Raw genomic sequence first — 26,543 nt, 5'->3', positions numbered from 1 at the left:
CATTCCATTGAAGCTTAGCATGTGTTCCAGAGGGAGATGTCCTAGAGAGATGGGTCTTCCCCTTTGTTCTGAATCTATTTTTCCAATTGCTCTGACACAGCTGTTGGCTTCACAATCATTCTGAAGTTGATTAGATCAGAAAGCAAAGGCTTGCCTGCTCAGCATGACCAATGATAAACATCAAGGTTGTGGGTATTCCAGGCTTGTAGTCTATATATTGAAGTTGTTTTTGGTGTTTTGTGGGTCTCCGAGTGGTTCTCTAAATTTTCATCCTCCTGTATTTATATATCATTTGTAACTGAAAGAGTACAGCATAATGTGCATTGCATACACTTGCATAAACTCTACCAATCAAGTTTGAAAATGGCTGTCAGATTTATGGAGCACAACTACAATTACATTCATACACATGTTCAGCTACAAAGCAGAAATAGAACCTTGTTACCTTTGTTTTGCTTGTTTTAATAAAATAAAACATTTGAATTTAACTTCAAGGAAGTAAATTGCTACCTGCTGAGAAATTCTTTTGACTTGCTGTTGGAATGATTTAATGTTTCCAAAGCATGGTGTAGGTGAGCCTGAGTGCAGATTCTTTTATGTCCAAAGGTCAGAGAGGTTTATAAAAATTCCTAAGAATAATCAGAGATGGGGATCCCTGGGTGGCTCAGCGGTTTGGTGCCTGCCTTTGGCCCAGGGCGTGATCCTGGAGTCCTGGGATCAAGTCCTGCATCGGGCTCCCAGCATGGAGCCTGCTTCTCCCTCCTCCTGTGTTTCTGCCTCTCTCTCTCTCCCTCCCTCCTTCCATGTCTATCATGAATAAATAAATAAATAAATAAATAAATAAATAAATCTTTAAGAAAAAGAATAATAAGAGATACTATACTAAGTGCTTTGCAATCACTATTTTATTTAATCTTCACAAAAACTCAAAGAGGGAAATACGGTTTTTATTTTCTGTTTTATAGATGTGGAGATTGAGGCTTTTAGATGTCTTCCTGAGATCTGGGTTAGCCTTTAGCACAGGTTCTGACCTCAGGTCCATCTGAGAACAAAGCTGCAGGTAGGGTAGTATTTTAGTGAAGTGCTTTTCTTCTTTTTAAAGAATTCTCCCAAGTGAGTATTGGTCTCTGGGTCTCTGTGACTATGAGCTTGGTCTGGAATGATTTGAGGTGGCATGGAGAACCAAACCTGGGTCTTTGCCAGCAACAGCATTGCTTCCACTTGCCTTTCTCAAGTCCCATTGCCAGCTTGGCTCCTTGAATGCTTTATCTTGCCATAGGTACCCAGTCTCGAAATGTAGGCTCTAAAGTCAATGTCATTTTAACTATGTCATCGGGAATAGCCAGCTGAGTTATTGAGTCATACAATTGTAGGGTTGGACATGACCTTATAGACCATCTGATGTAACCTCTCTTTCTCCAGGTGATCAGGCTGGTGGTCTCTAGGGAATGAAGAATTTGTCTAAGTCAAACTAGTGGGGTGGGGGCAGTCTGAATGAGAAACCACATATATTCACTCTTTCAACCATAAGGTATTAGTACACGCCATGTACTTTACCTTGGCAATAGATATTTTCCTCTTGACACTATAGTATACTATGTTGAAACGCCATTAAAGAAATAAATATTGAATAAGATTTTTTTTTACTTTTTAAAAATATTTTATTTTTTTATTCATGAGAGACAGAGAGAGAGAAAGAGGGGGGAGGGAGAAGCAGGCTCCAGGCAGGGAGCCTGACATGGGACTTGATTCCGGGTCTCCAGGATCATGCCCTGGGCTAAAGGCGGCACTAAACCGCTGAGCCACCTGGGCTGCTCAAGATTTTGTTTTTTAATTTTTAGAGAAAGGAGCTGTTTTTCATTTATTTTAAAATCCTTACTTGAAAAACCATTGATCATTCCTCATCAAAAAGAGAAACAGAAAATGAAATCGTTGTCTTAGAATATCCAGCAATAAAGATAAGCTCACAGGAGACCAAGACAACTCTTAAGGGTTTTTTTTTTTTTTCTACTCATTCAAATATTACTACTTTGTAGGAATTTGGGTAAGAATCTGGAGGCTAAATCTCGATACACAGTTCCTTTAAGCTAATATAATTGCAACAACAAAAAAAATGAGGAGTGGGCACGGAGGAGGATATCATATCCTAGATACTGACATTTCAAATAGCAGTAGTTGTGTGTTTCAGATGGGTACAGGCCGATGGGACACATGCCCTATAATAACCAGTACATTGCGGGTGTGTTTTGATGTCCTCTGCTCTTCTCACAAAATTTAAATCTGTTTATATAGTTCTTTGGCACAGTCATAGGACAAGAAGGCTACCTCCCCTGAAAGACCCTTCCTAATCACCAAAACTAAATTTAACCATCCTGTCACTACCAAATGGTTCCCTCTCAATCAACTCACCTTCCTTATTTTCTGCCTAGTGCTTATGGCTATCTGGAATTGTCTAGTTAGTCTACTTATTTACCTGCTTCTTGCCCATCCCAGCCACTCACATCCAAATGTGAAAGTGGGGATTTCATCGGTTCTGTTCACCACTGTTTTTCTGAGTCCAGCTGGGAGCCTGACACATTACCACCAAGCAATAAATGTCTGTTCAATAGATGCATGAGTTTGCAATGGCACAGACTTGACCTGAAGTATTTTCTCTGAGGGAGATAGAGTAACATAGGGACTGGGGAGGAGAACTTGGAGCTCTAAGTGGCTAAACAGCAAAGTGCGCTGTCCTGAGAATGTCGCGGCACCTCGGGAACCTGCACTTGATCTCCAGAATACCATGGGCTTACATTTCCCTGGACCAGGAGCTGCCCTGCTGAGAGTTCCATAGAGACTCTGGTCTCTTTGCCTACCGAGTCTAAGCATACTTGCATGTAGGTTAGCAGTGGGACAGCAATATGGTAATAATATGTGTGGGATGGATAGAAGGTATGTCTAGAAGGGATACTCCCCTGAGCTGTGAGAATCATCCTGGTGTGACTCAGGATCTGGGATACCCTATTAATTCCCCTTTGACAGATAAATAATAGATACCAGAACATACTCTATGGGATAGTACATTGTTAATTTTATAGTGATTCATCTGTAATCAGAAGTTCTGGGATACTCTCCTATTCTACCATAATTTAGTTATGATTTGATAATATCATTAGTACTTACGGAATACTGAATCTGCTAATATATTAGTAGGGATATTATAATCTGCTATTGTATTAATTTTTAGTTTGAGAAGGGGCATATGTTTTAAAACACAAGTGAAACATGAAAGTGGCATCGGGTTATCTGAAATTTATCATCATGTGTAATATATTTCTAATGTAAAACATATTTAATTAAGATATATCATCCATTGGTGTCAGAACTGGCAAATGATCCTATATATAAAACATATATATTTATGAATAACCGCGATATTGATCCCTTCAAATAAAATTGAGAATGTTCTTTTCTCCTCCTCCTCCTCCTCCTCCTCCTCCTCCTCCTCCTCCTCCTCCTCCTCTCTTCTTCTTCTTCTTCTTCTTCTTCTTCTTCTTCTTCTTCTTCTTCTTCTTCTTCTTCTTCTTTGCTTTAAAGCATTCCACTTTAGAATGTAAAGTCCTAAGTCCATCTTTAAAGATTTATTTGAAATTCTTGAATTTTTTTTAAAATTTAAGCATCACTGTTTATAGGGCTCATTTGGTGGCAGGCAACAGAGACTATCTTTGGCTAACAGCAGTAGAAGCCATTTATTGAAATGATAAGTAGATTGTGAAATAAAAGGCCTCTCAAAGAAGAGCTGAATTTGAGAGATCAAGGAGCAGGAACTAATGAGAATTCTGTTCAGAGCATCACTGTGATGAGGAAGAAATGTCAACCATTTTGCATCCTGTGGTCACTCAAGACAAACAGTTTTGGGAAATACATCTGATTGGTTCAGCTGAGTCAGATGCCCAGCCCTCCTATGGGTGGGAGACCATCTTTAATAAAAATTTAGAAATACAGAGGGACTTCCCCAGGGAAAAATTAGCATGCTGCCAGCACTAAATAAACATGAGAGAGAGAGAGAGAGAGAGAGAGAGAGAGAGAGATATGCTGGGCAAGCAAAAACACAAATATCCACTATAGTAAATGAGCTAATCCTGTCAGTTTCCCATAATTTGTTCTCAGAAGCATGGGAAATAATCTCTCATACTGATCACATCACCTTGAACAATGATAAAAGAATAAACTTAGATTAAATCTTAGTGTTGATTACGGTACAATACAGCCAGTGCGTTAAAAAGAAATATTAATTGATGGTGACATGGTAGGAAAGTGGAAGGAAATTAATATTTGGAGAGAGCCAAGTGTTATGCTAATTGCTTTGCTGGAGCCTCTCATTTAATATTCATGATGATTACAGGAAGAAGGCATTTTAAATTTATCTTGCTGATAGGGAAACTGAGGATCAGAAAGATTAAGCAACTTCTTTTCAAGGTCACATACTTAATGGCATACAAATAGAACGATGTGGTACAAGTGTTGTATTACTGTCAATACAATTCCAAAGGAAAACAACATGTAATTGTTAGTCTGCCTTGCTGATGTGATGTTGCTGTTGTCACGGATAATTACTACATAACTCCTCTTTGTTGGACCATCATGTTATCTTGAGACCTAATGAAATATAAGCATCTCTTCTCTTTTGCCAGTATTGTTAGGATTATGAATATTACCACCAAATAGTGTTCTCCCTGTCTTATTTTGCTGAAAATCTCAGTTGCCAATTTTTTATTTTAGGTCAGCCATATTATTGTTAAGCCTTTTATTTTAGGTCACGTTTCCTAAAAGCAGGCCTTGGGGGAGACATTTGGGTCTCAGTGATTTACTGTAAGAGTGCTTTTCAGGAAGCAAATGGGAAAAAAATAAATAAATCAGGGAAGTGAGGGAAGCAGAATAGGAAAGAGAAAAGAGTCAAGCAAGGATGTGCTCTCAGGGGAAAACAATCAGCTCTGTCCTGATCTTTGGGGGTCCTGGAACCTAAGTCATATTAGAAAGTATTTCTCTCTGGAAAGTGGGGACTCTGGGTAATTATCCGGAGGCAGGGCAGCTGTGAGCTCTTATGCACAGGAGCTGGGGGATGGGTGTACCGGCTCTATAAAGGGGATCTGGGTTGTTTTGTTTTGTTTTGTTGTTTTGTTTTGTTTTTTAAGATTTTATGTATTTATTCATGAGAGACCTAGAGAGAGAGGCAGAGACACGGGCAGAGGGAGAAGCAGGCTCCATGCAGGGAGCCCGACTTGGAACTGGATCCAAGAATACTGGGGTCATGCCCTGAGCCAAAGGCGGGCACTCAACCACTGAGCCACCCAGACGTCCCATATAAAGGGGATCTGTCTACACTCATGTGCATTCAGGAGAAGAAGCATTGCCAGGCACTTCCCTTGGTCAAAGGGGGAGTATCTTTGCTTCCTTTTCCCTCCCTCCTAGTAAGATAAGTCACTAACAACTTGCTTACAGGAGGATACAACTCACAGCTGAGCCTGTGAATTTTTGGCAGGAGGGCATGGGTCATTGGATGCCTAAGACAATGTTTAGACAATGTTGGCTGGGCTCAGACCTGCTGTCATAACACAATGGCATAGTGGCCTCTCCCAGAGGAGACTAGAGTAGCGTAGCATCAGTGCCATGTAGCTATGATTCATGGCCATAGTTAGCAAACCCAGAGTTTAATGATGAAATTTTACAAGAGAAAAATGACACCTTTTTTGTTGTTTTCCTAGCTTTCAGACCTAGCTAAATGTTCATATCTTACTTTTATGATTTAGGAAGATAGCTTTTGTTTATGTCTCTCTCTATTTCCCTTTTCCTTATCTGCCTCTCTCGAATTGAGTTTTGCAAACTGATACACTTTTGTGGTTTAACAAACAAGAAGCTATTTAATATTATTTTAGTGTGCTAACACTGTGACATTTCTGAGCATGAAGATTTTTAAGGTGGCATAAATAGGTATTTTCTACTTTAGCCTATCTTACTTCCAAAGGATAGCCAGTTTGCATTTATTTTATTTTTACCACATAAATCTTTCAGTGCCCCATCGTGATCCTCCCATCCCTTTCTCCTTCCCTAGATCATTGTCTTAGTTTAACCCTTATCACTTCTTCCCTGGGATATTGTAATGGGTTGCTGTGTGCCTGTCAAAAGCATAATGGTGATTTACAGAGAAATCAAAGAATACAAGTCCCTTTAATATAAAGAAAAGATGGAAGATATCAACTGCGTGGGAATGGTTTCACAGAGCTGGAGATTCAGAAACATTCACCCCATTGGAGAGACAAATGTCTTTTTTTTCACAGAGGGATCCTGTTGCTGATAATAGGACCTGACGGATGACTGAGAATTTTTCTTTGCCCTTCTCACGTGGAGTCCCATACTCTCTGACCTATCCTGAAAGATGTAGGGGGTCTGGCTTTCCGCCTACTTACCTACTAAGTGCAAGAAATAGAATGACCCCAACACATCTGAGTGTATAAGTAGATTTAATTACAGACCAGTTCCTCTAGAGCCTGCATCCTCCCAGCCTGCAGAGTTTCTGGCACCTTTACTCCCATCGTTCAAATGGTTTTTCCTCCTGCAGATCCACTCCATTCCCTTACATTCTCTATATTGTTGCTAGAATCTTCTTTAACTAAATGTTTATATCATGTTATACATTTTGAGTTTTTTTTCTCATCCATATTTCACCTAAACTAAAATAATTAATTTAAAAATTTTTTAAAGAAATCTATGTCATTTTCCTACTTATCTTTCTCCGGTTCTCCATCACGTAATTGATCGAAAATTCTATGTAATTCTATGTATGTGCATATGCACAGACACACATTCATCTTGTACCAATTTGCAACTTATTCCCTCTTAGCACATTACGTGCAGATTTGTGAACACAACATGTTTCTCAAACCTCTTTTAACTAAACATGACATTTTCTCTCTGGTTCAGCCTTACCCCTTGTCTACCTGAGCAAATCTCAGCCACTTTCATGTCTTCATGATTGAACCCAAATTTAACTCTCTCAACAGAGCTTTCAGTGACTTCCCAGCATCATTATTCACTCTTCTCTCCGGTATTTCTTAGCACCCTTCATCTATGTGCATTTTACTAATTTGTGATTGTTCATTTACGTATCTGTTTCCCCCTGAGGCCGTGAGGGCAGCCGTGTAAATCCCTAGGTCTGGTTCCCTAAGGCTCAACTGGTTGTTTTCAGACGATGATGCTGGCCAAACCTCTTGTAGACACCAGTAGAAAACCTCACCCAGCCGAAACCTGCGCAAACATGCTCTTAGGCAGGGCTGTCTAGAAGCTCTTGTGATTCGTGTAGAAGTGACTCACTGAAGGTGTGCTCTCACGGAAAAGCTTTGAGTCAGGGAAGCTGAGTAGGACGGGGAGGCGTTAGGCAAGGGCCTGCTTTCAGAAGTCCAGTTTAGCTTTCTCCCTGGGGAAGAAGCTCTGAAGCAGTTGCATCGCCTGCCTGTAGGCAAAAGAGCTGGGATTGTCTACTCTGGTCACGTGCGCGCGCCCACCCCCCACCCAGGGGGGCAGATAGTTGCAACCTCCCAGGCTACTCTGGGTAAAGGGGGTTTTTTAGACCAAAGCACGCCTCCAGAAAAGAGAAGGGCCTGGGGACAGGAATTTAATAAAGGAGATTAGCAGAGTCAGGATCGGCATCTGCGCCACATACTCAGATATTTCATGCCAAAGAAGGCAGTTGTTCTCATTGGTTGAAAGCTTGCTTTTTGCCAGGCGAAGTGCTAAGTACCCTCGCGTGTGGGACCGGGGACCCATCTGTCCTGGAATATAGTTAACCAACTTTCGGCCAGGTATAATATCATACGACAAACCTAGTTAGTGAGCCAGGGAAACAGTGTCTGTTCCTATAGTTCATTGAATTCAAGAAGCAACGATTACAAGAAACATCATCATTTTATGTTTTATCGCTCCAACTGGGAAGGAGAACAAAAGGCATCCTATTAAGCTAGTGTGCGGTACTTTCATATCATCCATTATGTGACACAACCTGCTCTCAGAGATGCGGAAATGAAAATTAGGGATCCCTGGGTGGCGCAGCGGTTTGGCGCCTGCCTTTGGCCCAGGGCGCGATCCGGGAGACCCGGGATCGAATCCCACGTCGGGCTCCCGGTGCATGGAGCCTGCTTCTCCCTCTGCCTGTGTCTCTGCCTCTCTCTCTCTCTCACTGTGTGCCTATCATAAATAAATTTAAAAAAAAAAGAAAATTTAAAAAAAGTGCGCATGAAATTTGGAAATTTATGAATATGGATGACCAAATGACAAGTAGAAAGATGTTTTTATTTAGAATTTCACAATATTAGATTATTAATAAGTTTAATCTCTTAGAAATAATTTCTATAATGGGTTATTTAAAATAATTATTACTAACTTTATTTTATTTTATTTTAAGATTTTATTTATTTATTCATTAGAGATGCAGAGACATAGGCAGAGAGAGAAGCAGACTCCACACGAGGAGCCCGACGTGGGACTCGATCCTGGAACTCCAGGATCACTCCTGGGGTCAAAGGCAGGTGCTCAACTGCTGAGCCACCCAGGGATCCCAATTATTACTAATTTTAAAATAATATAGTACATGCAAGTGTTTGTAAGAATTATATGTACTTGTGAGTTGATCAGAGGGATGGACTTTTGATAGAATTTACAAATAATTTTTGAAACTTATATCTAATTGAGGGCAATTATATGATGTTCTCATACACAATCATTATGTGTCCTAAGAAAAGATTAATTATATTTATCAATTGTTACTCAATGACTACTATGATTTGCAAGAATGATATATATGGTATTGAAAATAGTGTTATCACCTGTATACTTAAAAAATCTGCAGCCATAACATACAACCAGTGAGACTATTGATAATTTCAAGATTTTTAAATAAATGGGACCACTCATGTGTACTTTTGTATGACACACCATCTTTCATTCCTACCCATTGCTTGCCTGGCACCTGCCACATTTCTAGAGGTAAAAAGCCAAGGACAACACCATTAATTCAATAAAAACAAGAGTTTTAGTTGGTGTGATGGCCCTTCTATCTCAGATTTGTGTTTTTCTAATTTTCCAATATTAGTATGAACATTATAGTATTAGTTATAATGTTTATGTTAGTGTGAACATTATAAATATTAACAATGAAACTTTTTTGAGTGAACATTCTTTGAGCAACAGCCAAATGAAATGAAACAGTCGTGCTCTTTATGATTTGGTTCAGTTAGTTAATTGAAATATGAGAGATTTCTTTATTTAGTCTTTGTTAAAAAGGGCTTATTGCCTTAGCCAGCTAGTTGCTATTACCAAAATTAAAAACTATATAAATTATATAAAGCTATCCACCGAGGCTAGAGTAAAAGTGATTCTCCCTCCTAAGGACGGAATGATGTCTTTGGTTGAACTGCCAGATACAAAATAACAGCACGAGATAAATTATTTTCTGGACCATTATTAAAGGATTAAAGGTAGGTCCCATATTTCTGCTGACCAGACTCATTTTCTCCTCCATGGTTGGTATGTCTTTGCTCGATTTTGAGTTGTTTATTACAGAGGAAATTGCTGCAATATTAAATAAAGCAAAGAGTGGCAAAGGATGAATCTCATATATGGTTTTTGTTTGTTGGCTTGGTTTTATTTACCATTGTCAGAGAGTCAGGTCAGAGATATTTTGCAAATTATCAAAATTTTCAGTGGGTTAATACCTTAACTGACTTTAAAAATACTTAAAAGCAGATTTAAAGATGGGTTCAAATGCACTTGGTCATTAACATTTTTAGAGCTGAAAGTCTGAGTCTTCAGAATGTTTTCTGCCACGTGTGAGGGTAGGAGGACTCGTAACAGAGAAAAAGTTTCATCGTATAGTATGTCCTTAGATATAAGCTTCAATTTTTCTCCTAAGAAACACTATCTTAAAAGAAAACCCAAAGGATAACCTTTTAAGAGAATGTGAGAGCATCTCTCTGCTGGACCATTCGACTTGGCCCATGATGGAATCATATCATAGAAAAATTGAATAGCTTCAGATGTTATGAAATTGGGTCATCTCCTACCATCATGACTGATCAGAAACTACACCAAAATCAGTGGGAGTGAGGAAAACCCATGGAAATAACTGAAGAGCTTAGAGATGCTTTACTGGGTATTTGATTCAATGATAGTTTAAACAGATAATCTTCTTTAGTTGTTCTTTAGTGTGAGTCCAGAAGAAATTTACTTTCCAGGCTAAGAGCAAGAGAAATGAAATGAGTAGTAGTATACATTTTTCTTTTTACTAATTATTTTCTAGTTTTTATAAATAATAGGGGAAACAGAGATCATTTACAGAAGAAAATAAAAATCACTTTTATTCCTACTATCCTGTGATTCATTCATCCAGTAGCAGGTGCTACATGCCAGCATTATTCTAGAAACTGTGGTGAAAGCCATAACTGCTAAAGACATTTCTGCCCTCATGCAGCTGACAGTCTCACAGGGGGAGGGAGAGAGTAAAATAAAGTGGGGTCTTTACATTGCTCACAATGTCAGAGGGCATGGTTCACATTCTACTTTATGAGAATCTCACTCCCTGTAACTTTGCAACATGGCCCCAAGAAAGTAAGTTGTGGAATCTTGCTTACAGGAGGGAGGAAGAGGGTGTTTGGGGCGATGGCTAGGCTGCTAGGAAAGGAGGCATTAAAGACTTGAAGATGGTGCTATTGAAAGGAAGGGTGTTCTAGGCAGCAGGAACAGCCTGTGCAAATAGAAGGGGATGTTTGGCAAGTCTGAAGACTGGAAAGAAGACCCATCTTATCTTACTAGATTCTGTACAAGGATGATAGCAGGAGAAATATGTAAAGTAATAAAGAGGTTTATGAAATGAGTATGATATGCAGCCACCGGAGAGTTTTGAGCAGAGGAATCTGACTCACATTTTTAAAAACTTACTCTAGCTGCTGTGTAGTGGATAGACTATGAGAATGGAAGCCAGGAGGCCTATTAGGAGGCTAATGCACTAATCCAGGTGAAAAATGATGGTGCTTCTGACTGGGGTATTTGCAGTGGTGAATAGAGTATAGGTTCTGGAAATATTTGGAATGAAGGGCCAATTAAATTTCTTTTCTCATAACATGTAAAATAGAAAGAAAAATAAAGATAACTTCAGAATTTTTTTTGGTTATTATTACCATAATGGAGTATATCTTTCTACTACTTTTGTATGGATTTATGTGTGTGCTGTATGTATAAAATATTGTGAAGTTGTAATCCAATACCCCTGACTCATGTATGCACTTTTTCATTCACTTAATACAACATATATCATGACATGAGGATATTCTGTATCATATTCTGCATCCTTGAATATTTAGTTGAGAATATGGTATTTAAAATGAAAGTTCTATAGCATTCCACAAATAGAATATATTACCCAATACATGGAACTGAGAACTGGGTTGGGTGCCATCAGAGATTGAGGGGTGACCTACAGAAGTCTTTCAGAGAAGGGACCAGCTTATGCATGCTATGCTCCTATCTTGCCACTCTAGAGCCCCTTTGCCTGGAGATTTGCTGAGCAGTGTACTCCTCAAGTTTGTGAGGAAGCCAAGAGTTAGCTGATCAGAGCTCTGTTCTTTGACAGGCAAGGATACCCTTGTTCTGAGGTCAAAGTCTGAGGTCAGGGTACCCCGATCTCCCTTCAGCACTGACTGGGCTATGCTAGCATAACACAAGCCTAGGAAGGCTGCTCACGAAGGTGTCTGCTACCTTAGTCTTCCCAGAGATGCTGCTAGAGTCCAGACATACACTACCATCACTGTCTCCACACAGGCAGTGAGTGTGATGTAGGTTCTGCTGGAACCTCATTCTTATTTATCTTAGTTTTTTTCCCTCTCACTTCCCTGTCACGGTGGTGTGGTTGCCTTTCTTTTAATCTGGCATATTTACACCAAAATGACCAGAAATCATGCCTGCTCTCTGGTACATCTATATGGTTCCTAGCGTGTCCTTTTCCCAAGTCAAATATAGGCTTTTTCATAGTTTCATGTGGGTGATTATGTCCACATATTCAAATCACCATTTTGCCTGAAAGTCTCTAAAACAGTGTGGGGAGGGGATCCCTGGGTGGTGCAGCAGTTTGGTGCCTGCCTTTGGCCCAGGGCGCAATCCTGGAGACCCGGGATCAAATCCCACGTTGGGCTCCCGGTGCATGGAGCCTGCTTCTCCCTCTGCCTATGTCTCTGCCTCTCTCTCTCTCTCTCTCTGTGTGACTATCATAAATAAATTTTTAAAAAATTAAAAATAAATAAAAAATAAAACTCTCTGTGTGTGTGTGTGTGTGTGTGTGTGTGTGTGTGTGTGTATCTGTCTCAACCAGAGCATTAGATGGGAGCTCCAAGTCACATGGTAATGTACTTCTTAAGTTATTGTTGAATAATTACATTACCTTATTTCCTTGTAGCTTTTAGATATGCTTTTATGAGTATTTCTGGCACTCAAGATAAATTTTAATCAGAATTGAAACACATTTTATTAATTAGATAGTATTACAAGTTATAGGATGTGTCTTAAGTTGGGACTTGCCTTTTATTTCATAGTAGAGAGATAGATACTGTTCAGATTTCAAGACATACACAGCTACACAGTGCATCCTGGAAAATGAAGGTCTTGCCTACAGGGAAATAGGTGAAAAAGAAAATATGACCTCCTTAGACTTACTGTGGGCATCAGAGTTATGACAGAAAGATGACTACACAGGATTAGGTCCCATTGGCTTCTATTCTTTTTTTTTTAATTTATTTTTTATTGGTGTTCAATTTACTAACATACAGAATAACCCCCAGTGCCCGTCACCCATTCACTCCCACCCCCCGCCCTCCTCCCCTTCTACCACCCCTAGTTCGTTTCCCAGAGTTAGCAGTCTTTACGTTCTGTCTCCCTTTCTGATATTTCCCACACATTTCTTCTCCCTTCCCTTATATTCCCTTTCACTATTATTTATATTCCCCAAATGAACGAGACCATATAATGTTTGTCCTTCTCTGATTGACTTACTTCACTCAGCATAATACCCTCCAGTTCCATCCACGTTGAAGCAAATGGTGGGTATTTGTCATCTCTAATAGCTGAGGAATATTCCATTGTATACATAGACCACATCTTCTTTATCCATTCATCTTTCGTTGGACACCGAGGCTCCTTCCACAGTTTGGCTATCGTGGCCATTGCTGCTAGAAACATCGGGGTGCAGGTGTCCCGGCGTTTCATTGCATTTGTATCTTTGGGGTAAATCCCCAACAGTGCAATTGCTGGGTCGTAGGGCAGGTATATTTTTAACTGTTTGAGGAACCTCCACACAGGTTTCCAGAGTGGCTGCACCAGTTCACATTCCCACCAACAGTGTAAGAGGGTTCCCTTTTCTCCACATCCTCTCCAACATTTGTTGTTTCCTGCCTTGTTAATTTTCCCCAATCTCACTGGTGTGAGGTGGTCTCTCAAGATAAGAAGCTTTTGCACAGCAAAGGATACAGTCAACAAAACTCAGAGACAACCTACAGAATGGGAGAAGATATTTGCAAATGACATATCAGATAAAGGGCTAGTTTCCAAGATCTATAAAGAACTTATTAAACTCAACACCAAAGAAAGAAACAATCCAATCATGAAATGGGCAAAAGACATGAACAGAAATCTCACAGAGGAAGACATAGACATGGCCAACATGCACATGAGAAAATGCTCTGCATCACTTGCCATCAGGCTTCTATTCTGATGCAGCTCAATCAATGTTTAGCAATGGAATGCCTGCTTTTTAGGCACTGTGTCTAGGCTCAGAGGAACGAACAATGAATATACATAAACTCGGGGATCCCTGGGTGGCGCAGCGGTTTAGCGCCTGCCTTTGGCCCAGGGCGCGATCCCGGAGACCCGGGATCGAGTCCCACGTCGGGCTCTCTGCATGGAGCCTGCTTCTCCCTCTGCCTGTGTCTCTGCATCTCTCTCTCTCTCTCTCTCTCTCTCTCTCTCTCTCTTGTGTGACTATCATAAATAAATTAAAAAAAAGAAATCAATCTAAAAAAACATAAACTCTAGTCTCATAGGATTTACTCTCTATTTAGGAGAAAGATAGTAAACACCTACATACCATGTCAGGTGGTTATAAGTGCCAAATATGTGGAAAGTAGGGTAATAGGCTACAGAGTGAAGTGAAGGTACTATGTTATGTAAGAGGATCAAGGAAAGCCTCTTTAATAAGGTGGCATATGGGTAAGAAAACTATAAGAAGCAAGGAATTAAGCCCTGAGGCTATCTAGAGAAAGCTTGTTTCAGGCAGCGGGAAGTCAAGTGCAAAGGCTCCCAAGTGTAAGTATCCTGGCTTCCTGGAGAGACAGCAGGGAGGCCAGTGTGAGTGTAACAGAGTGAGGAAGGTGAGCAAGGTAGGAGGGTCACAGTGGGTCTTGAATCCTTTCTTGCCTGCCATACTACCATTACTACTTTGGTCTTATAGATCGTGAAGATGATTATATCTTTCAGAACTGCCTTTTAGAACAGAAATGCCCCCAAGGAGAGCAAGACCTTAAACTCATTATCATTATGATGTTAATTTTTCAGTTAACTTTTTAGAGATTCATGGATAACCAGCACACATTTGATTAAAAAGGAGTGTCTAGCTGGTAAATTAAGGAAGGACAATGTTATCGGGGAAGAGAGCGTGATAATGTAGGTGAGAAGATAACGAAACAAGTTTAATTTATATTGGAGACAATTGCTTCTTGCCTCCCTGAATATAGTTCCTCTTTAAGTCCCCCTTTCTTTTCAGGAGGACTCCACTTCTTGTCCACAGCACATGTTCCATTCTCCAGCCATATGCCGCTGTTTGCTTGGAGCCAATGATCTTTTGCCTAGGCTCAGAGGGAGGTGTGTCTTACGTAGTCTAAACCAATCATTACCCTTCCATCTGCATCAGTGAATGAGTTGGGAAATTGCACGTGACCCGTTTTGTCCAATGAACTGTGAGGAGCAGACTGTTGGGGGCAGGAGCCTTTAGTAAGATTTCTTACATTTTTAAAAGATACCAGAGGAAGAAGAAACCACTTGAGGTGGGCGATTATAACGTGGCCAACACTGCTGTGGTCATCTTGTGACCATGAGGCTAGATATCAACACACAGAAGGTGGCTTGTCATGGTCATGTGGATGACCCAGACACTGCCCACTGATGGATATCTGGCCCTTGTTGCAGAAAGGAATCCCAGAATCCACACTGAGGGGGGGGGCAGATTTCAAAACATGTATATATGAAATATATATAAATATAAGGTTATACATAACAAACATTAAAAAACCTTATACATCCCTAACAGAGAATTACAAAATATTATGATTATATATTATGCCCCCATTAAGTGCTGTGTTCAAAGAAAATGTTCATGGTATGTTGTCAGAAGAAGGAAGTGCACAGAAATACAATATTTTTTTCTAGATCTCACATATATGGACAGAGGGACAACACAGAGAAAGAGAGAAATATATATTCATTATTCATAGGAAAAACTAGAAACAAATAGAGCAAATATTAATAGCTGTTACCTCTGTGTGATAGGATCAGATAGGATCAGAGATGTATTTTTTTAAGTGCAGCTTTTATTTATTTATTTTTAATTTTTTTCATTTTTATTTATTTATGATAGTCACACACACACAGAGAGAGAGGCAGAGACACAGACAGAGGGAGAAGCAGGCTCCATGAACTGGGAGCCCGATGTGGGATTCGATCCCGGGTCTCCAGGATCGCGCCCTGGGCCAAAGGCAGGCGCTAAACTGCTGCGCCACCCAGGGATCCCAAGAGATGTATGTTTAATGTAATTTTTATACAATTGTTTTAATGCAATTTTGCATTTTATAGTGAGAAAGTAGAGCTTTTACAGTCTTATAAAAAATCATCAATTTTATGAGAATCAAAGGATGATCCATATCCCTCATGGGTCTTCTCTAATACTACTTTTAAGGTACTACAGTCCTTTCCATGAACTGAAAGACTGGTCCCTCAGCTCACCTTAGGCCCACTCTGGCTACTATATTAGGCACTGGCCTCAATTTGCCCTTAAAGAAGCCAGAGGTCTAAACACCGGTGTCTTCAAAACTGCTGAGAATTCCCTGCATTTCTCTATCTAGTGTGGCCAACAGGGTAGCCCTCCAGTGAGTATGAGGCAGTCAACTCAAAGATGGCTTGGCCCTCTTCTGTGGCAGCCCGCCCTTGGCTTCATGACGTGCATAGTCATTACATGGTGGACCCAAGTCTTCATCAGGCTGTATTCTTAGGTTAGGACACTACCCATTGATGATCTACACTAAACAGGGATGGCAGAGACAGGTGCTACTGCAAATATGTTTTTTCCAAGGGCCAAGAGAGCAAAAGACTTAAGCATGCAAGTGGCATTGCTAAGGTTGCTGCATAGTACAAATTAGGATTCAAGTCAGCTTGAGTCATACAGAGGCTTGGGGCCTCTAAGCTAATTTATGATGACCTGCAGAGGCTAAAATGAGGCAGAATCTGGACTGTCCTACTAATTATGAGACTCTGGGAATGCCTCTTGAGCCATTGGTAAGGTAAGATATTTAGAGCTAAACTAATATGGTTAGAATACATCAAGGCACAATCTTAGTTCTCCTCCTTTTTCCTGGCATAAATATAGCATATAATCTGTCAGCCTATATATATATCAGAGTGGTCTTGGTGTATGGCTTATCTGTCCTATGATAGGGAAAGAAAATGAATGGTGGGGGAATAGGTACTCTATGTGTTCATATGTGGATAGTCTGCTGGTGTGACTGTCAGCATGGTGATGTCCTAAGTCATTAGAGTCTGGGTTCCCCCAAATTCGGAGCCTGAGGCAAGGGGGCAGATAGTCCATTTGAGAGGTGATTCCCTGAAGCAGGAGCAAGGGAGTGGGAAGATGGGAAGGAGAAATGTCCAATACAATGGTGTGTTATCAAGGTCACAGAGAAAAAGATTACAGAAAAAGAAAAAAAAAACTGAGGTTGGTCAGTGGGATTCAGTTTTATGGAGATATGCAGAGAAGGTATGGAAGGACTTCCAGGATTGTCTGCCTGAAGTCTGGAAGGCAGGAGCATTTCTCTACTAGCCCCTATCTTCCACTGGTTTACTGTTGGTTTGGTGCACTCGCCTTGAATCTGCAGACCAGCATCTCTGGCAGTCACCTCTGAGAGATGGTATTGGTCGTTTGCAAGGTGAGCCTATGCTTGCACGTAACTGTTCCTAGAGCTCAGGTAGCCAAGGGATGTGACTTTGGGGCCACCAATGTTCCCGGAGTTTTAAGGTGTACCTTAAAAAACTATACCTTGACCTGCAGTCCTTAAATTGCATTTTGGGTCTTAGAGCTAAAGATTAAATAGGTTTGTCTACGTAGTCTATATTTTAATCCATTAGTTAAGTACCTACTATGTTCTAGGTGCCAGGGAAACAGAAACGGATAGGATACCTTCTAAGATTCCAGTTTGTTACAGGAGATAAGCTCTTTACAGTTAAATGTATTACCTACTCAAATAAGATATGCATAGAATGCCTAACATGGTATTTTTGTGGGGAAAGCTGTTTTTATTCCCAACTAAAAAGGACCCTCCAGAGGGAGGTAAGAGTTGGTATACCCAAACACACACACCCCTATACGTGCATGGAAGGATGTGTGCACATACCCATGTGCCCCCGTGTGTACATGTATTTGTGTGTAAAATTCTTTGAGAAAAGGAATGATTGCTTTATGTGAATTATTTATCCTTATTGTCAACATTCAAATCTAGAAGCATTGTAAGATTCACGGAATGCAAAATGATCACACAATAGATTGGTTTTAGTGAGCATGTATTTTCTTTTCCATTCATATTGATGCTTTGGATGCTTTTATATTTTTGGTTCTGCGAAAGTTATGTTCATTGAGAAAAATAAAAATAAAAAGCATCCAAGAGGCTCATTCCTATGTTAGAATTTGTATTCAGCTGAAGAAAACCTTTGCACCTGCCACTAAAATGTATCCACTTCTGGGGTGGAATGCACCAGGTGTTCCCCAGCCTCCATCGGCACGCCAGGCAGTTCAGGACCGAGAAGGAGGCACCATATCCCAGGCAGGTTAAACTGGTGGGGAAATTTCAAGTCGACAGAATGCAATTACCCAAATTGAAATTAGGCCAGGGGCATATCAGGAGGCCCTTCCCATCTGTTGGGTAAAAGGATCACCAGATATTTAACAAGGGCAAGTGGTCAGGATCTCAGTTCTAGGAGTCACTTAAAAAGCAGGCACTTAAAAATGCTAAAGGAAAACTGTACCTGGCATAAAAATCATATCCCTTCACTGGAAAATAAATAACATTAGGCCTTGAGAAGATCAGCCTTTTTCTGCTCTGGGAGGAAAGAAATGTTTATGGATGGGGTGGTTAAATATTTCTACATCAGCTTCTCTTAGCAAGGACATGGTATAATGGACAATTGGTTATCCTGGGTTTGACAAAAAGAGATTTCCCAAACCAAACATATTGAATCGAATACATTTATCCCTGGTCAAAATGGATAGATCCTCCCATTAAGACCTTACAGAATAACACTGTTTAATTTTTCCAGGGACCTTGACACAACATTGTTTCTTTACCAGGAAACTAATTTTTAAAGTTTTCAGCAAAAATAAGTAAGCTGGATCTGGACACCAGATCCCATTTCAGAACCACCTTTGGTTTCCCATTGTCAAAACCACCAGATCCACAGGTCCACATTAGCACAGTGGTCCCTGACTGTTTCCCTCTCTCTGGACACCTGTGTACCTTTCTCTCAGGAGGGGAGAGAAAACTCTGTCTTAATCTTAAAATCAGAATGAACTCAAGCATTGGCATGAGCCTCCCACCCCCTAGTCAGAGAGAGATGAAGAATGGGCATCTGACCCCAGATGGTTGGATGGCATTCTAGGACATTGAGAAATAGATGGGCTTCCCTATGGCCCTTTTAATAATATGTCCTCCTTTATAGACCAAGAGAACTCAATGTTTTCAGCCTAAGGTCTGGGAGGGGAGGAAGAAAGAGGCATCTCTGGGCGAGATGTCTCCTTTTCCAGATGCTGCTTTTTTGGAGACTTGCTGACACTGGGTTCCTATGGGCCACTCCCCAAAGCAAGGTACCAGGGAGTCTCTTCTCTGTGCCTTCCCTGGGAGGGACTGTTTAATGCCATGCAGCTAATCCTGACAAGCTCTCAATTCTCTTTCCTACTGAATTTGGAGAGGAAGGAAAAGAGATGAGCTGGTAAGGGGTCTTATTCAGCATTGTTATTTTTTTCCTTTGTTGGAGTGGTTCACTTTTAACTCTCTTTGCTAGCCAAGAGGTGACATCCTGGGGACCCTGACAGTACGGCCACTCCTGGAAGGGGTAAGGCAAGGTTAACTGACAAATTTAGCAAAGCTGCCCATTGGGGGGTTGGGGGAGAGCTACAGGCAGGCCATGTACACACTGAGTTACTTGCAGCGTCTCTGTCCCTCCTCCCCTGCACACACACATGTACCTGTCATTGCAGCAGTTAAGGTAGGAGAGCAGTAATCCAAAAGTCTAGGGATTTCACACTGGTTTCTCCCATTCTGCAATGCCAAGCCTTCCTGGACGGTCTCCTAAAAATGAGCTCAGTGTGACCTAATGGTCCATCCTAGTCATAAGTGACCATTGTTCTTAACTCTGAACAGGTGTAAACATTTGCTTGCACTTGCTGAATTCTGACCTGAGCTGCTTACCTTTTCTTTCTTTCTTTCTTTCTTCTTCTTCTTCTTTCTTCTTCTTTCTTCTTCTTCTTCTTCTTCTTCTTCTTCTTCTTCTTCTTCTTCTTCTTCTTCTCCTCCTTCTCCTCCTCCTCCTCCCCCTCCCCCTCCTCCTCCTCCTCCTCCTCCTTCTTCTTCTTCTTCTTCTTCTTCTTCTTCTTCTTCTTCTTCTTTCTTCTTCTTCTCCTTCACCTCCTCCTCCTCCTTCTTCTTCTTCTTCTTCTTCTTCTTCTTCTTCTTCTTCTTCTTCTTCTTCTTCTTCTTTCTTCTTCTTCTCCTTCACCTCCTCCTCCTCCTTCTTCTTCTTCTTCTTCTTCTTCTTCTTCTTCTTCTTCTTCTTCTTTCTTCTTCTTCTCCTTCTCCTCCTCCTTCTTCTTCTTCTTCTTCTTCTTCTTTCTTCTTCTTTCTTCTTCTTCTCCTTCTCCTCCTCCTTCTTCTTCTTCTTCTTCTTCTTCTTCTTCTTCTTCTTCTTCTTTCTTCTTCTTCTCCTTCTCCTCCTCCTCCTTCTTCTTCTTCTTCTTCTTCTTCTTCTTCTTCTTCTTCTTCTTCTTCTTTCTTCTTTCTTCTTCTTCTCCTTCTCCTCCTCCTTCTTCTTCTTCTTCTTCTTCTTCTTTCTTCTTCTTTCTTCTTCTTCTCCTTCTCCTCCTCCTCCTCCTTCTTCTTCTTCTTCTTCTTCTTCTTCTTCTTCTTCTTCTTCTTCTTCTTCTTCTTTCTTCTTCTTCTCCTTCTCCTCCTCCTTCTTCTTCGTCTTCTTCTTCTTCTTCTTCTTCTTCTTCTTCTTCTTCTTCTTCTTCTTTCTTCTACTTCTCCTCCTCCTCCTTCTTCTTCTTCTTTTCTTCTTCTTCTTCTTCTTCTTCTTCTTCTTCTTCTTCTTCTTCTTCTTCTTCCTCTTTCTTCTTTTTTTTTTCTAATTAGCCAGAACCAATTTCTTTGTTTTGTTTTCTATCTTGATAATTTGTGAATAACAAAGTTTTTTTCTCACAGAGGAAAACAGAGAGAGGAGTTATTAGTTAATGTTGATCCAGAACTCTGCAAATGTTAAAACTTGACATTATTATTTAGAGGTTTGGTTTGTACTAATTACCTCTTAGTTTTACTAGCCCTATATAACAAGCTACCTTCTGCAAATTTTATGGGAAAGCCAGTTTTCTGAAAGGATGAAAGTTGTTGGAGCACGGAATGAAATGAAATAGGTGCTAAGTTTTATTTTCCACTAAATAATTCTCCTCAAGGTGGGTAAACTTTCAGTAGTTAAATTGCTAAAAATGAAGATTCTACACTACAAGAGCAGATCTTCAGGAGACAATTATATGTCTGTGTTCATAGCATTTATGAGTGTCAGTAAACAGTCAGTACATTTATGTTCCCCCCATTACCTTCGGTCATAAACTTCCTTAAAGAAAAACGAATAATTATGTTTCCTGACTGCAGAATGAGCATCAACATTCAAATACTGAAAGCCCTGGGTGGGATGGATGGTACACCTAGACTTCCAGGGATTGAGCTGTTTTCGAGGCATTGGCTAGAGTGTCAGGCTAACTGCTTGGCCTTGATTTAGTGCCATTCACAGAGATGTCATCTCTAGAAGGGAAATCATAATTTGTGTGGCTATTTTTGGACTTGGGGCCTCCCAGCCTACAGCTGTTGGGAATGGCTGGGCGTCACATAAAGCCCCTGGCTGAAGCATGTCAAGCTTGTGCTATTGGCCTGAAGCTCGCCATCCACCCCAGGGGCCAGCCAGTGTATCCCTGGAGCTAAAATGATGCGGTGTCATCGGAGTTTAACAAGCACATCCCGGCATCATGGACTATTGGAGTTAGGAAACGACCTTAGATGACCTCATTACAACCTACATTTTACACAAGAGGCTTTGGCTGGGGAATCATTCTATCCAGGGTCCCAAGCAACAAGTCTCACATCTCCTGGCTTTGGGTTTGGTACTCTTAAATATTGTCCTTGGGGTCAGGAAGGTGACATAGGTTAGAGGGTAAGGAATAGATTTTTAAAAAGTGAGTTAGGAAGACAAGAAAAGTAAATCTGAGAGAATTGCATTTTTCCTTTGTAGTTCATATGAGTTTCATTATTCCTTGTATCTCAATCAGAAAACACATCGATGCAACTTCTCCACCACTAGAAATGTGCAAGTGGAAATGAAAGGAAATAAGACAATTGAATATTTTCTAGATCAGCACTTTTCAAACTGTCATGAAAGACAGGTTTTTGTTTATTTCTAATTGACCTCAGCTGATATCTCTGTAATGTGCGATAGAAATTACTAGAAAAAAATGAAGTGTAGACTTTCAAAATACAAGTCCAAACTTTTATTTCTTGGAGACAAGAGACATAAACTTCTGCTGACAAATTACTATATAGTTGCTAGACACTTATTCTTGATCGCAGTACACACTGATCATGGACACAGGAGAACTGCCTTGGTCTCTTTTTCTCTATTATTTTGTGCTTTTGTCTGGTTCTCTAGGTTGCAACTTTCTGATATCAGGGATAGGATCTAGGCATCTGTCATTTTTGATAGGTACTTTATTGCGTTGAATAACAACTTAAGAAAAAATTTAAATGTTTCCTCGTGTAAAAGGAAAAAAAAAAACAAGTTTACAATCATAAAAAAAAAAACAAAAAACCCAGAGATCAGTGTATGGATTCTTCTTAAGAGACTTAAAATGGGGACATTTTTGGTTTACGTGGTTTGAGTGTAAAGAGGATTGAATATATTAAGCATTTCCGTTGTCATTAAGTTTGAACTTTCTACCAATTCTTATATCCTCTAAAAGACCTGTAGACCTTCTAAGTGCATCAATTAGGATTAAGTTTGTTAGCTTTAGGAAATAAAAAGTATGTAACACCCAGGTACATTTAAGTCTCAGATAAGCATTGAGTGCTTTTTAAAAGTATGGCCCAGATATTTCATGAGAAGTGCCATGTGCAATATTTGGGCGGGACATAATTTGTATTAAAAATGTATTAATCGGGATCCCTGGGTGGCTCAGCGGTTTGGCACCTGCCTTCGGCCCAGGGTGTGATCCTGGAGACCCGGGATCAAGTCTCACATCGGGCTCCCTGCATGGAGCCTGCTTCTCCCTCTGCCTGTGTCTCTGCCTCTCTCTCTCTGTCTGTGTCTCTCATGAATAAATAAATAAATAAATAAATAAATAAATAAATAAATAAAAATCTTTTTAAAAAATGTATTCATCGTTTGTCTGAAATTCAAGTTTAACTGGATATCTTGTATTTTATCCAGTAATTCTTCTTTTTTAATTTCTTTTTTAAAATTTTTTAATTGAAATATAGTTGACATACAATATTATGTTAGTTTTAGGTGTACAGCATAGTGATTCTAATTAGTAGTGAACTTTTAGCCTGGACTTCTGCAGATGTTTCTAGAGAGAAGGCTCAGCCCAGCCAATCAAATGTGGTCATATTGACTTACCTTGCTTAGCTTTTGGCAGCTGGAAGCTGAATAGTGAATACAAAGTAATGATATTCCTTTTAGGAAAATGTGTTTCTCATGTGACAAAGCAGCTACTCATCTGTCCTGACTTTGAGGCTGTTAGTTGGTGTTTTCTAAAGCTCTGGTTCACTGCTGGAAAAAGTCATGGCGGAAGGTGTGTTTGTAAGAAGGCCACAAGAATCTGCCAGCTACATGAAGACAAAGTTGGCTCAGTGGTCTGCAAATAGTGGAATTCTTTGCACGGAAATATACAAGGAGACAGTGATAGCCACCCCCCCAAAAAGAAAGAAAGAAAGAAAGAAAGAAAGAAAGAAAGAAAGAAAGAAAGAAAGAAAGAAAGAAAGAAATTCCCTGTTTCTACAGCATATTGTAAGCAAACTGATGTTTACAAATAAACTTATGAGAAAGAAATGCAAAAAAAAAAAAAGAGAAAGAAATGCAAAGGCAGAATTAGTGGATATTAAAAAAATTAATGTTTTAGGGATCCCTGGGTGGCGCAGCGGTTTGGCGCCTGCCTTTGGCCCAGGGCGCGATCCTGGAGACCCGGGATCGAATCCCACGTCGGGTTCCCTGCATGGAGCCTGCTTCTCCCTCTGCCTATGTCTCTGCCTCTCTCTCTCTCTCTCTCTCTGTGACTGTCATGAATAAATAAATAAAATCTTTAAAAAAAAAAAATTAATGTTTTAGATACTTATGTAGGTTTACTGTAGTGTCTGCAAAGATATGTCCTTTGCCATTGGTAGCTGTTTTTCTTTCTTTAAATGAGGATATTTGGTTATAGGCCTTAAATCAGAGTTTTGTCATTGTTAAATTATAGAATTTATGCTCCCAGTCTTTAAAGAAAGGTAAACTTTTCTTAAAGTGATGTTTGATTCAGGTAAGAAGGAAATGGCTATTTCAAGTGCACACACAATTTATTTTAATGTCATATCTGGGTGTTTTAAAATGTCCTGTCAGCTAACAACAACAACAACAACAACAAAAATCTTTTTTTTTTTAATTTTTTATTTATTTATTTACGATATTCACAGAGAGAGAGAGAGAGAGGCAGAGACACAGGCTCCATGCACCGGGAGCCCGACGTGGGATTCGATCCCGGGTCTCCAGGATCGCGCCCTGGGCCAAAGGCAGGCGCCAAACCGCTACGCCACCCAGGGATCCCCCAACAACAAAAATCTTAAGAATATACTTACCTAAGAGAATTCTTTAAAAATAATATTTATTTTAAATAATGAAATATATGCTCATTTTAAGACAAATTTGAAAAATGCTGGGATTTCTGGAAGGATAAGGAAAAAAAGTAAAATCACCAATAACACTATCATAGAGGAAACATTTCCACTATTGTTACTTCGATGTAGTTGTTCTATTGTCTTGTCTATGTGTTTTTAGTTCATAGTTGGAAACCTACTGTATATACAAGGTTGTATTCTGATTTTTTCTTTTTTAAAAAATATTTTATGTATTTATTCATGAGAGATAGAGAGAGAGACATAGGCAGAGGGAGAAGCAGGCTCCATGCAGGAAGCCCTATGTGGGACTTGATCCCAGGACCACAGGATCACCCCCTGAGTCAAAGACAGGCGCTCAACTGCTGAGCCACTCAGGTGTCCCTGTATTCTGATTTTTTCATTAACTATTTGACTTAAGCATTTCCCATATGTTAAAGTATTTCTTAAGTATCATTTTAATGGTTGAATCATACTCTGTACTGTGATTTACTTAACCAAACTAGAGTTGGATACTCAGAGTTCTCCAATTACCTATTCCTAAATGTCTAGTGATGATCTGTTTGGATTCCTAGAACCGAAATTACTGGGACTGACAAGGATGAAAAGTTTTAAGGCTATACATTTTGTTAAGCTCTATTAGAACCATTATAGATATTTACTAGGAATGTGTAAGAGTGCCTATATCACTGACCTTCATTGCTGTCATTTATTTCATTTTATTAACCTAGTGTATTTGTCTGGGTTTTCCAGAAAAACATAACCTGTAAGATGTGTTTGTATGCAAAGAGAATCTTAAAGGAATTGGCTCATGTGATTCTGGGGGGTGGGAGTGGATCCCCAAACTTCAGGTCAGGTTGTCAGGCTGAAGACTCAGGAAGAGCTGACGTCGAATCTAGAAGCCAAAGGCAGTCTGGAGACAGAATTTCTTCCTTCTAAAAGGATCTCAGTCTTCATTCTTAAAGCCTTTACGTTTTTGGATGAAGTTCAGTCCCATTGTGAAGAATAAGGTGCTTTACTCAGAGTCTACTCATGTAAATGTAAACCACATCGAAAAATACCTCACAGCAACATCTAGACTGGTATTTGACCAAATGACTGGGCACTATAGCCTAGCCAAGTTGACACATACAATTAACCATCACATCTGTGGTCCAAATAGAGTTTATACTATTTGATAGAAGGCCATGTTCTTTCTTTCCAGTTTTTTCTCTGTTCAGTACCATCTGTTTCTATGAAAACACACTGACTTATTTAGGACTTTTATGTATACTGTGAGTTTTCTGTTGTAAACACAAAGATTATCTTAATCTAGTTTTGGAATAAAACATTTAAGATCTCCATCAAGTGATGCTGAGAAAAAAATCTGGGTTTGGGCTTTATGCAGATGTGACTTAGGAATATTCCCCTACCACGTTACAACTGTATTAATTTGGTTTGGATAGCTAAACCCTTTCCTTCTTAATTTGCTCAACTAAAAAGTAGGGAGAATCATACCCATTTTCCAGTAACTTGTTAAGTTCTAACTGGGGAAACATTTCTGAAATTCTAGTACAGCATCTAGTATATGAAAGGCCATCTATATGATCAGTACAAAAAAACCTTCCCTGTCTCTGAACATTTAGTAGTTCCACTCGTAGCAATTTTCCTCCTAGAAGACTTAAACATTTTTTCCATTTTAAGTATAAGCCTCATTTCCCTTCTATTTCATGAAGTATTGCATTTTAACCACTGATAGATAAATTAGATGATTTTAAATTAATATTTTACTCATTTATCTAACAAATATTTATTAAATGTCTATTAAATCCCAAGGATTGTTCTGGGTGCTGGAGATTTAACAGTGAAGACGATAGATAAATTCCTTGCCCTTTTAGCTTGGATATTAGTGGGAGAGACTCTCAAAGAAAGAAATCAATAAGCATAAAATCACACTACAAGTAATATCATATTAGTCAGGGTAGGCTAAGTGATGCTGTGGTAAGTCACTAAATCTCATTAGCATAATTACAACAAAAGTTTATT

At 39.7% G+C, this 26,543-nt stretch overlaps 2 protein-coding genes across 8 annotated transcripts in view; one reads left to right on the top strand and one right to left on the bottom strand.

The window, feature by feature from the left end:
• The window catches only part of LOC144313630 (ankyrin repeat domain-containing protein 26-like), a 110,112-nt gene extending 101,045 nt beyond the window's left edge, over positions 1–9,067 (top strand). For all 7 annotated transcript variants that reach the window (XM_077896675.1, XM_077896672.1, XM_077896676.1 and 4 more), the window contains one exon: positions 8,438–9,067. In XM_077896675.1, coding sequence (XP_077752801.1) covers positions 8,438–8,620 — 183 coding nt within the window. In that variant the 3' untranslated portion in view covers positions 8,621–9,067. The remainder of the gene's footprint in view (positions 1–8,437) is intronic.
• Positions 9,068–12,563: 3,496 nt separating this feature from the next.
• The window catches only part of LOC144313247 (MAM and LDL-receptor class A domain-containing protein 1-like), a 41,048-nt gene continuing 27,068 nt past the window's right edge, over positions 12,564–26,543 (bottom strand). Inside the window, exon 4 of the mRNA XM_077896413.1 lies at positions 12,564–12,688. The gene's annotated coding sequence lies outside the window, so the exon portion shown is untranslated. The remainder of the gene's footprint in view (positions 12,689–26,543) is intronic.

Source organism: Canis aureus, chromosome 5 (assembly GCF_053574225.1).
Source record: "Canis aureus isolate CA01 chromosome 5, VMU_Caureus_v.1.0, whole genome shotgun sequence".
In the NCBI taxonomy this organism is placed as follows: Eukaryota; Metazoa; Chordata; class Mammalia; order Carnivora; family Canidae; genus Canis; species Canis aureus.
This window is presented reverse-complemented; position numbering and strand designations above follow the sequence as displayed.